The sequence below is a fragment of the Eptatretus burgeri genome, chromosome 6 (genome assembly GCF_056783735.1).
Source record: "Eptatretus burgeri isolate ZD-2024b chromosome 6, Ebu_testis_v1, whole genome shotgun sequence".
Classification (NCBI taxonomy): Eukaryota; Metazoa; Chordata; class Myxini; order Myxiniformes; family Myxinidae; genus Eptatretus; species Eptatretus burgeri.
In genome coordinates this window covers 92,355,381-92,369,274 of record NC_140966.1, presented here as the reverse complement: position 1 = coordinate 92,369,274, position 13,894 = coordinate 92,355,381, and the positions used below count along the sequence as shown (strand labels likewise).

At 48.8% G+C, this 13,894-nt stretch overlaps 1 protein-coding gene across 7 annotated transcripts in view; it reads left to right on the top strand.

Moving 5' to 3' along the window:
• Positions 1–13,393, top strand: part of LOC147025338 (carnitine O-palmitoyltransferase 2, mitochondrial-like) — a 138,984-nt gene extending 125,591 nt beyond the window's left edge. For 6 of the 7 annotated variants that reach the window (XM_085886215.1, XM_085886219.1, XM_085886214.1 and 3 more), the window contains one exon: positions 12,522–13,393. In XM_085886215.1, the coding sequence (XP_085742341.1) occupies positions 12,522–12,892 (371 nt within the window). In that variant the 3' untranslated portion in view covers positions 12,893–13,393. The remainder of the gene's footprint in view (positions 1–12,521) is intronic. The other variant, XM_085886218.1, reaches the window with a different exon arrangement.
• Positions 13,394–13,894: the final 501 nt, after the last annotated feature.

The following is a 13,894-nucleotide window of genomic DNA, read 5'->3' as shown; positions in this document are numbered from 1 at the left end:
CAGCGGGCCTTCACTTCAGACTCCTCTGTCAAGAGCCTACCACTCTCTGCTCGAACTGTAGTGCTCCGAGGGATGGGCTTGGATGAACGTAATGCGCGAATTCCCCTGTAAGCGGGACAAGAATCACCTGTCCACAGGTGATGCTCTACCCCCTCACAGATTCCTCGCACATAGGCCTCCTTGTCCACCCTCAGTGCACGTACAGTTTTACGCCTCAGCTCCCTGAACAGCTCAGCTCTGCCATTCAGCCTGGCCCTGCGACTCTGGTCAATGGTATCCAGTGTCCCTTGAGACAAAATTCTTCTTTGCCCTGTGGTGAGCTCCAAGGCATCCACCGGCAATATCAAGGACGGTGGTCTTGAAGGCGCTCCACAACTCTTCAGGACCCCCCAAAGCACCCAGACCCCCCAAGTGTCCACTCAGCCTGTTCGCAAACTCCTCAGCTACTCTCTCATCCCTGAGCTTGGCAACATCCAGTCTCAGCTGGGATGGTACCATTCTCCAGGATTTAAGGTGCAGCTTTAGAGTTGCTACAACAAGCCTGTGGTCAGTATTGAGGAACTGAGCACTCCGGTAGACCCTGCAGTTCTGGATCATCCTCCAACGACCGTCAATGAGGACATGGTCAATCTCCTTTGCCACACCGCCAGCGTTGGAATACCAAGTCCAGCGATGAGCTTGTGGGCGCTGAAACCATGAACCAGCCACCCTAAGTCCATGACTTCTTGCAAAGTCAAGGAACTTAGTGCTATTCTGGTTCATAGTTCCTGACCCATGGGGACCAACACACACCTCATAACCGTCCCTATCAGTTCCAGTCGATGCATTGAAATCCCCCAAGACTAGAAGTGTATCTCGTCTGGGGCACTGATCAACCACAGACTCGAGTGTGGCGTAGAATGCACCCTTCACGGTGAGATCACTCTCCTCAGTCGGAGCATAAACAGAGACCAGGGAAATGACACCTAAGGAGTGACGAATCCTTAATCTCATAATACGCTCGTTGACCGGTGTTACCTCAATTATCATTGGGGTCAGCTTATTGGACACAGCTACAGCAACTCCTTGGGTATGGTAACCATCAGAGCGACCAGCCCAATAGTAGGTGTAACCACCCACCATTTTCTCGCCGCAATCCGGTCTCCGAACCTCAGAGAGAGCTGCAATCCCGATGTCCAAACGCTTGAGCTCAGATGATAACAGAGACAGGTGATCATCCTCTCTTAGGGATAGGACATTCCAGGCACCCACCCGAAGGGACCGCCTCAGGTTAACCCAAGGAGACCGCCGTCTGGTGGACGACACCTCAGCACCACTCCGACACACTCTCCCGCAATCTGACCCAGGGATGTTACCCTGTGGTTTCCCTCCTATCAAAGATTGGGGGTCCCGAAGGCTTTGCCCCAATCCCGTCATCCGGTGAGCTGCCCTGCGAAGGGAAGCTGCACAGGAGGTACTCCCACGGAGTGGGTTTTCAGATTTTTTTGCGTTTATGCGTTTTGCGGAATAAAGGGTTTTACGGTGGCCGGAGTGCAAATCCTGCCACCAACCTCCTAATAAGAAGTGACCCAACTGCAGGAGGACGTCCGCAGACACAGTTGGGCACTAGATATGGGTGGCCGTTGGCTCACAAGGAGCTCCTCCGCCCTCCGTCTGGAACTAAAAAGAGTCAATTCATTTCAAAGCATAAAAGTAGAGAGGATATGCAAAAATTGCTTTCAGGAAGTAAATTTACAATGACTGGGATCCCCGGACAACTACATCTACCAGGGTATTCGTTCTGTGGTCCTCACACAAACCTGGATAAGAGATTAGACAAAGCGGGCAATCCTAAACCTTGGAGCAGACCCAAAATAGGGTTGATGAAGTGTGTATGAAGTACGATATTTATTATGGGAATAGCACTACTTTGGTTGAGAAACACGAAACCGACAGAGAAATGTTGCACAATTTGTCTTCGATATGAAATCCAATGTTGAGAGAAAAAGTTGATAGATTTATCGTGAAGAAGATGGTAAGTGCTAAATTGAGGTTGGGACTTGGGGTTGCTGTTCCACCATAGGTGGAGCCCTCAAAAAACTTTTTAACTCTGATAATGTCATTAAAACTGAAGTGCCTTTGGCTGATGAATTGCATAAACCAATAATCACAAGGTTTAAAAGAAGGAAGGTTTATTCCAAAGAGGTCGATTACATTTGGTCCGCTGACTTGATTGAACTTAATAATGATAGGGGATATAAGTATGCTTTAACCATGATTGATTTGAATAGATAAGCGTAGGCTGTTCCTTTGAAGAACAATAGAGTAACTACTCTAATGTTGGCTTTCAACGGGATATTTACTAAAAGCAAAAGAAAACCGAAGAAGTTCTGGACTGATGAGGGAGCAGAGTTCTATAATAGAATATTTATGGATTTTCTGAAGGTCCATGGTATTACATTGTACATTCCCTTCAATGAAGGAAAGGCAGTTGTCACTGAGCATTATAATTGCACTTTGAAGAAGAGATTGTACAAAAAGTTTACTCACTTTGGCCATAAGGAATGACTTTCTGTAACACAAGATCTAGATGCTTACAATGACACAGTTCACTCTTGAACAAAATCAAAACCCTCAGAAACATTAGCAAAAGTAGAATATCGTTGTGGGCCAGGGGTTGGGTGAGAAGATCACTGGGGGGGGAGCTATCTCGGGTTCTCACCAGACTCCCTGGCATTGCAAGCCATCGCATACGGATAATTCTGTGACGCGGCGGGTCGCTAACCGACCGTGAATGCCAATAACTCAACCGCGTGACCGAGTGTCCTCCCGTCTGTGGGTTAACCACGTTACCTCATTAATTACGTGATTTAATTACCAGGGAACACACCCTCGGTACACCTTGTGCGAACCAGATCACTTTACCAGATCTGATGCAGCCGAGCGACACTGCTAAGGACGTACCGGTTAAAATAAACGGTTCGTTGGGAATAAAGTCCCGGCTCAGCTCGGATTCGGACCATGTTGGATCAATGAAAGAACAGACAAAAACGAGCTGGAAACATTTCTAATAATAATTTATTTACAAGCAGGCAAGGAAAGATATGTAGCACAGTGAATAGTTGTATTGTTGTGTGTAATGCAGGGATAGGAAGAAATGTGAGAAGTGCGGCAATATACAAGCAACTTTCAAAAGCAGACACAGAGCAGAGTTATCCCGATATAATTATTGTACAATCTTAACATAAACGTGGACAGGCACCAGGAAAAAAACCACACACACACACACACACACACACACACACACACACACACACACACACACACACACACACACACACACACACACACACACACACACACACACACACACACACACACACACACACACACACACACACACACACACACACACACACACACACACACACACCGATGAAGTGGAGTTATTGAAGAGAAAAGGAGGAGAGGAGATGAGGCTCACGGTCTCTCAATACCTTGCACGATTGTCCAATCATGCCACCAATACATTTTGTGGGTATGCCCCACTGGGCGATACCTCCTTGACAGCTGGCGCGCCGTCTTTTGCTTCGTGGTCCTTCGTGCAACTAGCGTCGGTCCAGAGAATGAAATATGACCGTCGGGAATGAAGGGAGGGACTTTGGCAGAGAAGGCAAAGTCGGGAGCCGAAAGGGTTGAGAAGGCGGACTAAGAAATGGACTAAAGAGTTACTTAAAATCGTTGATGTGCTCAACACAGTACCCTGTGTAATGTCCGAGGTGCAGCGGAACATGGAGAGGGAGAGCGTTAGCATTAGCTTCACTTTATTGCATGTCCGGATGTACATTACTGCCACCCCTCGTGGGTGAGTCATGATATATGAAAATCCAACCACGTGATACAGCACACTCCTCCCCTCTTAAAATGACAATTCCAATGATGAAATGACAATTATAAAATGACCAAACGAAACCAATCAACATTCAATATCCTCCCAGTACCGCGGCCGTTTTCTGACCTGCCTTGGGCGGGCAGCACCGCCAGATGGCCCAGGCTCAGACGCCTCCCGGCTCGGTCGAGGTGACACCTTTGCCGGACTTGCCCCATCCGCAAGAACAACCGCCCCTGGCCGACAAGCTTGCTCGTCGTCTTCGGGCAGGACTGAATCAGGTGAACACCCCGCAGGCGTTGGCACGTCCGGCCTTGGCGATACAATGCCTGGTCACGGCGACATCACAAGTGGGGGGCCCACATCACTCGGCACAGAGGGGGGGGTGACGCTGAACAGCGATCATGCATTTGGTCCACGTGCCGCTTCCACACCTCCCCAGCATCAGTCCGCACTATGCAATTCGCCGCCCCAGTACTACAGAGACCACAGCCAGCACCCATTTGCAACCGTGGAAATAATCGCGCACCATTACCCGCTGTCCCATATCAAACCCGCGCAGCAGCGTCGGGCGCGACACCGCCCCACTCACCGACCCTCCAGGTCAGAGCAAATCCAGTCTGGACCGCAATGCCCATCCATAGAAACGATTGGCAGGAGAATTGCCCGTGGTAGGATGAATAGCGTTCCTGTATTGGAGCAAAAATATATCGACCACAGTCTGCACAGGTGCAACACCCCCCCCCCCCACCTTCGCAAAGCCCGTTTCAACATTTTAACAAATGATTCCGCCTGCCCGTTCGTCGCAGGATTATACGGTGCGGACCTCAGATGTCGAATACCATTTTGACGCATAAACTCATCAAATGTACCTGCGATGAACTGTGGAGCGTTATCAGAGACCAGAATCTCGGGTATCCCTTTATTAGATCGTCTGCAGTTTTTCTACCGTCATGTTTGCTGATGTATGGTGCATTACTACAACCTCCGGCCATTTAGAGAACGCATCGATCACAAACAAAAACATTTTGCCATTAACCGGTCGCGCAAAATCCACATGGACCCTCTGCCAGACCCTGCCTGGGGTCGGCCATAGTCCCGAAGCTCGACGCGGGTTATCAGCATCTGTTTGACATGTGGTGCAATGCTTAACCATCTGCTCAATGTCTTTGTCCAACCCTGGCCACCACAACAGGCTACGAGCAAGACTCTTGGTCTTCACGACGCCAAGGTGACTGACATGTAGTTCTTCCAAACACTGCTGCGTGAACTTCAGTGGAATCACCACCCTCATTCCCCACATAACGCACCGTTGGACCAACGACAGCTCCGATGCACGCGACGCGAAAGGCTGAAATGCCGGTGTTGAAGGTAGATTTCTCCAATTCTCCGTAGAAATCGCCTGAACGACACGGGCGAGCACTGGATCATGAGCCGATTCCACCGCGACCTGTTTGGCCATGATCGGCCCACTTTGGACCTGGCTCAGTGCAAACACATCAACCCGGTCGGCCGATTCAGACGAAGCTGGACCCTCCGCGCAAGGCAAGCCCAAGAGCCCGTCGCAGTTAGCATGCTTTTTGGTGCTTCGGAACTGAATATCGTAAGCAGCAATAAATAGACACCACCGCTGTATTCGCACGGCTGCCACCACCGGTACCCCGTATTTGGGTCTCAGGATGAATTGAAGTGGTTTGTGATCCGTCTGCAAAGTGAAATGCCACACCTGCAGGTATTGATGAAACCTCCGCACACCCCAGACAAGACTGAGAGCATTGCGCTCGATTTGGGCATATTCCCACTCTGCTGTGGACAGGGTCCGGGATGCAAAACAAACAGGCCGCTCGGAACCATCGTCCATCTTGTGGGAGAGCACTGCCCCGATGCCGTATGCAGAGCTGTCGCATGCTAATAAGAGCTGACGTGCAGGCTCGTAGTGCACGAGGACCGTATCCTCTGTGAGCGTCCGCTTGACACGGTCGAACGATGCCTCGTGTGCATGCCCCCAAGCCCAGCGCTCATCCTTCCTGAGCAACTGTGTTAACGGCGCAAGCTGCGAGCTGAGCCCGCGCACGAATCATTGGTAATACTGTGCTATGCCAATGAATGAGCGCAGTTGCGTCTTGTCGCGAGGCGGTGGCATGTGCTGAATTGTCTCCACATTCCAAGGGCCTTTCAACAGCCCCTCTGGCGTGATGATGTGCCCGAGGTATTCCAAGCGCTGCTTGAAGAATGCGCACTTGTTCCTGTTCAAGTGCAGGCCGCACGCTTCCAGCTTCGTCAGCACTTGTGAAATGTTAGCAAGGTGCTCGTCCACCATTTTCCCTGCAATGATCACAATCGTCCAGGTAGGTTTGAGTAGGCAGGCCAATGCAAACCTGATCCATGGCTTTCTGCCACAATGCCAGGGCCGAAGCAATCCCAAAACAGAGCTGGGTATATCGATAGAGCACTTGACACGTGTTGATTGTCAAAAAGTAACTACTCCCGAGATCCATCGCCAGGTGAAAATATGCATCACGCAGGTCAGGCTTCGTGAAGTATTGACTCCCTGCCAGCCGTGCATATATATCTCATCGATTGACGGCAGTGGATACTGCTCCACGCTGAGCCCTGGGTTAACCGTGGACTTGAAGTCCCCGCACAATCGGACGTCTCCATTCCGTTTCAGCACCGTTACGACCGGGGTGGCCCAATCTGAGTACGACACCCGTTCGATCACTCCACAGGCCTCCAACCTATCCAGTTCACCCTTGAACCTTGTCCCGCAGAGCATATGGCACCAGTCGTGGTTTACAAAAATGTGGAAACACCCCCTCCTTCAGGAAGAGCTTTGCCTGCACGTCCTTGAGTTTCCCAAGGTCGTCGCAAAACAAACCTTGATGTCTTTGAAGAATCGTCTCCAACAGATCCTCCCATCGGCTCGGCACGGCTTGCACAAGGTGAACGGCGGCCCAGTCTAGCCTGATGCGGGTCAGCCAGTCCCGGCCTAGGAGAGATGGCCCCCTCCTCCGCACGACATACAACGGAAGCGTGGCGACCTGGCCTTGATAGACTACAGACACGTCTGCCATCCCGACTGGCGTTATCTTCTCGTGGGTATATGTGTACAGTGCGAGGTTTGACCTGATAAGCTTCAGGCTGTTGAGTCTATGCGCGGTCTGTTCGCCGATGATCGACACAGCCGCTCCCGTATCAACCTGAAACGTGATCGGCATTTTGTTCACTTCGATTGCCACCATTATCGGGCGTGCCACAGCAGGACCAATTGAAAACAGGCTCATCATCGGCTGCAGGTTTCGCCCCGGCTCGCCGTGGTCACACCGCACATTGCCGTCCATGACCTTAACGGTGGCCAACGCCCTTCGGCACACATGTTTCAGATGACCCACCTTGCGACAATGTAAACACATGTTGTTTTTAAACGGGCACAAACGGTGCAGGTGTTGACCTCCACATCCAAAACACGTCCGCGGGGTCACCTCGCTGCTTGCGCAGCTGCGCGGCGACGTCTGGCCCCGGACCGCACTGAAGGTCGCGCGTGCATCCCGGGGTGCTCGCGACACCGCGTAGACCCCCAGGCCATCTGGCATGCTGTGGCCGGTGATGGCCCAAACATCTCCGAGAGTCTGCTCGACAGCTGTAGCAGTGTCGACAACCGAGTTGAATGTAATGGCTTCACCCTTCAGCCGTAGAATCGCCGAAACCATTTTTGCATCTTAGAAACCGGAAATAAATCGATCTCTGAGCCGAGCTGGATGCTCCCCCACCGTGAACTTGCAGGCCACGGAAAAATGCTTCACTCGCGCCACGAAATCCGCGACGCTCCCCTGTATCGTTTGCAAGGCGATCGAACTGGTATCGAACCAGCTGTAATGACTTTTCCGGCGCCATGTGTGCTTTCTTCCTCTGCACAATGTCCTGAAATGACAGCGTGTCCCCACTGGGCTTGTCCGGCGCCACCGAATCACTCAGTAGTCGATAATATTCCGTCGATAGCGAGGCGAGCAAGTCGACTTTTGCTTGCTCTCGTCAACCACATCATTCGCATGGAAATAGCACCCCAATTGTTCCGAAAACAATTTGAAGTCGTCTCCGATGAAAACGGACACCGTTCCGTGCGCAGTGACTCATCTACCAACCATCCTCGTCAGCCAACTGGAATGTCCGAGGTGCAGCGGAATATGGAGAGGGAGAGCGTTAGCAGTAACTCCGCTTTATTGCGTGCCCGGATGTATATTACTGCCACCCCTAGCGGGCGAGTCATGATATCTCGACAGCTCCCCCCCACCCCCAGTGATCTTCTCACCCAACCCCTGGCCCACAACGATATTCTAATTTTGATCCCTGTCATATTTTTTGAGGGAAGCCCATCCTGACATGTGTATGTAGTAGACTAAAAAGTAGAGGACCCGCCGGAGCTCCTTCGCTTCTACTGCCGATGGACCAATATCTTTGAGAAGAATTGCGTCAAAGATCGTGAATATGTAGTAAGGGTAATAACGGACCGGTATCCGACACAGTATACCAGCATGCTGGCACTCATTTTGCCGACCTCGGAAGGATGACAGGCCGAGTTAACCCCACCTGGTATTAATTCAACAGCTGAGCAGGATTTGAACTCAGGACCATAGAATCCCAAACCCACCACCCTAACCAATAAGCCAACACCAGACATACCCACCAGTCAGAATGCTACCAAATTTGGGTTACAACATTCAGCCAGGATGTTAAATTGCAGAGGTCATACTAATCAGGGGACCAGAAGTGTGTCAAAATGGCTGACTGTCAATTCCTGAGAAAATTGTGTAAATTCCTTCAAAAATCTTCTTCTCCAGAACTACCAGTCGGAATGCTACCACATTTGGGTTACAACATTAAGCCACGGCACATAATAGGCTGCAGGTTCAGTGGTTGGTCCTATTATTGTATGCTGTTACGATGGACGTTTTGACAGCTGATGTGAGAACACAGGCACCATGGAGCATGCTGTTTGTGGATGACAGTATTGTGTGCCAAAAGTAAGGAAGAGGTCGAATTGAAATTGGAAGAATAGAGGAAGGCATTGGAAGATCGGCGCTTGAGGAATAGTCGGTCTAAGACACAGCGTATGAGATTTACAGTGAGTAGTGAATAAGGAGAAGGAAATGGAATCGCAATGCAAGTGGAAAAGATCAAGGAGGTGCAGAAGTTTAAGTACTTGCGCTCAGTCATGCAGCAGGATGGTAAGTTAGATGGGGACTTGAGCATCAGGATACAGGCAGGATGGAGTAACTGAAAGGTTTCAGGAGTTTTTTTTGTGATAGAAAGATGCTGATGAGACTGAAGCTTAAGGCGTAGTGAGGATGGTGGTGAGGTATGGTATGGCAAATAATGAGGTAAAGTGAGGTAACGAATGGTAATGAGGCCGGCGCTGTTGGGTGGCGTGGAGACATGGCCGTTGATAAGAAGGTTGGAGCAAAGATTAGATGTGATTGGGATTGGGATGCTGAGAGGGTTGTGTGGTGTAATGTGAGAAGACCATATGAGGTATGAATACATTAGAGGAACTGTGAAGGTGGTTGAAGCATCGACAAAGGTACAGGGAAGTTGATTGAGATGGTATGGGCGTGTGATGAGAAGGGAGGAGGAGTATGGGGGAAGAAAGATGATGAGAATGATACCACCTGGAAAGAGACCGTGGGGCAGACCAAAAAGGAGATTGAGTGATTTTGTGGAAGCGAACATGAAGGAGAAAAGTGTGGATAAAGAATGTGGATATGATCGACCCAAATGGTGCAGCAGGATCCGTGTGAGCAACACCACTTAAAGTCGGCCTATAATGCAGCATAAGAAGAAGTCGATTTTAATTTATTGTAATTTGGTGGTCGCTAGACTCCCCTTATTCTCAGGTTTTCCATCTGTCTGTATGTCTGTTTGTTTGTTTGTATGAGATGGATAGCTCTGGAGGCCAGAGGAGTCAACCGATTTTGATGAAACTTGACTGGTAGGTACATACCAGGATCTAGTTGTATGCTTTTGAGCACCGTTGCTATGGACACCACCATTGCCAAGCAACTTTGAAATTTTTGAAAAAATTCGAAAAATATATATTTTATATTTTTTTTAGAAAATCAAAAAGTGGCTTCCGAGCTTTTATGCGCACTATAATCAACCTCTTTGTCAAAAATTTTCAGCCCGATCCATCAAAAACTGTATGACTAGTATGCAATTATATAGTGACCACCCTTTGCCGACCGGCTTGTCTTATTTTATAACTGGTCTGTCAGTCGATCCCTTTGTTGGTATTTCTTCAACATCCTTGATGTTGCCGGTGGATGTCTTGGAACTCACTGTACGGCAAAGAAGAATTTTGTCTCTCAAGGGACACTGGATACCATTGACCAGAATCACAGGGCCAGGCTGAATGTCAGAGCTGAGCTGTTCAGGGAGCTGAGGGGTAAAACTGTTCATGTGCTAGGGGTGGACAAGGAGGCTTATGTGCGAGGAATCGGTCAGGGGGTAGAGCATCACCTGTGGTCAAGGGATTCTCATCCTGCTTACATGCGAATTCACGCATTGCATTCATCCAAGCCCATCCCTCGGTCTACTGCAGTTAGAGCAAAGAGTGGTAGGCTCTTGACAGAGGAGTCTGAAGTGAAGGCCCGCTGGGCCGGTTACTTTAAGCGGTTGTACCAGGCTGATCCCGCAGCTGTCGAGTTGGATGTCAAGGGTGTTCCAATCCCTGTTGCTGACCCTCCAATCAACTGTGGTGCACCTTCGCTTGTGGAAACACAGGCTGCGGTGAACCGGTTGAAATGGGGTAAAGCTCCAGGGATCTGTGGCATCCACGCTGAACTTCTCAAGGCTGGTGGAAATGCTGCACTCGTCTCATTGCATGCAGTTCTGTGCTCTGCTTGGAACACAGGCATCAACCCAACTGACTGGACGAGGGGCCTTGTTGTCCCTCTGGAAAGGGAAGGGTGATTGCCAAGACTGCAACAACTACCGAGGGGTGACGATGCTCTCAGTGCCGGCAAGGTCTTTGCTCGGATAATTCTTGATAGGGTTAACCACCATCTGCTTGAGCACCAGCATCCAGAGCAGTCAGGTTTTACACCAAAGAGGTCAATGATTTACCGTATCCTTGCTCTTCGGGTCCTCACTGAACGCAGATGAGAGTTTCTGCAGGGGCTGCTTGCAGCCTATGTTGATCTCTGTAAAGCGTTCGATTCGTTGAATCAGGATGCCCTATGGAGGGTTCTTGATCTTCGTGGGGTGCTACCAAAACTGATCGATCTGATGTCTGAACTCTACTCTGGTGCTGAGAGTGCTGTGAGATATGGTGGTTACTGGAGTTTGTCAGGGGTGTGTACTGGCCCCCACACTTTTTACCACTTGTATGGACTGGATTCTAGGGAGGATTTTGGGGACATCAAGCTGCGTTGCATTATTTGGGAATTTCAAGATGTCTGACCTTGATTTCGCAGATGATGCAGGCATCTTTGCGGAGACTTTAGATATCCTTTTGGGGACCCAAGAGGTTCTGAATGATGAGTCGGAGTAGCGGCGATTATGCGTTTCCTGGGTCAAAACTAAGATCCAGACTTTGAATGACATCTTGGATGCCGCTGTCCTGTCTGTGCATGTTTGTGGTGAGGATGTTGAGGTCGTGGAGAGATTCACTTACCTTGGCAGTGATATTCCTGTCTCTGCCGGCTGTGAGTCAAAGGTCAACAGGCGTATGGGTCGGGCCTGGGGAGTCATGGATTCACTGGATAATGGGGTGTGGTGCTACCGGTACCTGTGCGGGAGGACGAAAGTCTGAGTCTTCAGGTCCTTGGTGCTTCCAGTCTTGCTCTCTGGATTCGAGACTTGGACTCTGACCAAGGATCTGAGACAGAGGCTTAATTCCTTTGGTACCAGGTCTCTTCGTAGAATCCTTGGCTATCGCTGGTCGGACTTTGTGCCCAACAAGCGGTTGCTGAGAGAGACTCAAATGAGATTTGTAACCTGCATAGTCCCTGAGCATCAACTGCGGCTGTATGGACATGTGGCTCGTTTTCCTGACGCTGATCCTGCTTACCAGATTCTCTCAGCGAGGGAGTCTCGTGAGTGGAGGAGGCCAATGGGCCGAACACGTGCCTCGTGGTGGCAGCAGGTTGATCGGCATCTCAAGGAGATGGGGATGGGCCAGGCATCTGCCTGGGGGATGGCCAGACAGAGGCCCCTGGAATACCAGCGGAAAGTGGACACCGTGATGTGCTGCTCTCGCGCATGCTCCCATACCTGACCTGACCTTCAACAATTGCATCTCGTTTTAGACTCTTTTGATCAGGTCACATTCATAATGGCATTGACAATGTTTGGTGGGAGAATAATTTCAGTGACATGTACTTGCAGTGTTTTGTTTTCTATGATTAACCTTTTTCCATTTTCAAACCATTCTTAACGATGTTGTCTTTTTCTGACCTCCCCACTATTCACCCAACCCTTATCAATCCACTCTACCCCCTAACCACAATCACCCCCAACTCACCCACCTATAATTTACCAACCAACTCACCCACAACCTGTAAACTCACTGTAAATCACCCCTCCCAACCTACCATACACCACCTTTCCCCTAATCACCCAACATCCACCCACACATCAATTGAACATCTGCCACCAGGCCAGGGATTTGAGCGACACCTGTTTGTTCTCCACTGCCTAGCATTGCACAATAGCCAACAATACTTAACCGATATTCCTGAATTTTTCCTGGATCCAGCATACCTACTGCAAAACCGCAATGACATCGCCTCCTCACACGTAGCAAAGTCTGAAAATCAAGTAGGGGTTTTCTTGCCACATGTTCCGAAAGGACTAACTTCCTCATATTGCATAAGGGACACAAGTGTATCTTGTTTACTTTGCACTTTATCGACCAGCAGAGACCTTCAGGCTTATAGTAAAACTCTAGAATTGAGCTTGAAGGAAATAGGGGATGTACTAGCTGATAAGCATTCAGAAACGAATGTATTAGTTGACTGCAAAGATTGACTTGTTAACACTAGTTGGATGTTTGTTTTCCTTCAGTGGAAACACTTGTGAACCTTTGTGATGACATTTCTCAGAATGCTGGGATCCCAAGTTTAGATCCCATATATTTGTTGATTTTTCTATTGTCCGCTCATGGTTTAATATATTTGTCTTTCATTGGATAGCAGCTTGCTAATAGAACAAGGCCAAATTGTACTCATGGGGCAGCCAAGTTATAGCCTCTCATAACCATAACAAGAATAGACAGTGTTTTGATGCTTCACAACATATATTGAGTTGTGCATGTAGCTTGAATATCTTAAAAGATTGATATAAAATTTCACACGATTGTGCTTTTTGGTAACAATTTTTATATGTGAAAATGTAACTTACGGCTTCTTCAGTCTGTAAAGGAGTAAACTTCCCACTGCTCCCCACAGCGTCAGTTAACCTGAAATCTTTACAAGCCCTTTGAACACCATGAGCCCTCCCTTGTGAAATAAAGTGATCCATGGACATGTTTCTCTCTCTGTTGATGTCTCCTTTGAGAAACCTTTTTTTTCAGAAAAAAAAATAAAATAAAATAATCAAAACAAGCATTTTTAAGATTGTTGCATTTGTTGTCTCAACAAAAGCACATAAACTGTTTTGAGGCAAAATATATGGGGTGGTAAAACAGAGCTTAATTCCTATTAGTTGTGGTTTTTATACTTCTGCTGATGAAGACGCCAGAGGCATTATGGTTTGGGGTTTTCCGTCCATCTGTCCATACGAATGCCTGTCCGTCCATGCTAATTTTCTCTGTTTTCTCTTCAACCACTGATCTCATTAACACAAAATTTTCACCACAGGTGCAGCGACTCGTGCAGAATGTTTTATTGATAATTATGACATCCTTATGTCATGTGGCATGGCAGCCATTTTGTGAAAAAGCAAAAACTTTGGACCTCTGTATCTCCAAAACTGCTCCATGGAAAAAATTAAAACTTGGCAACATGTGAAGTTCTCCCCATGGGAAACAAA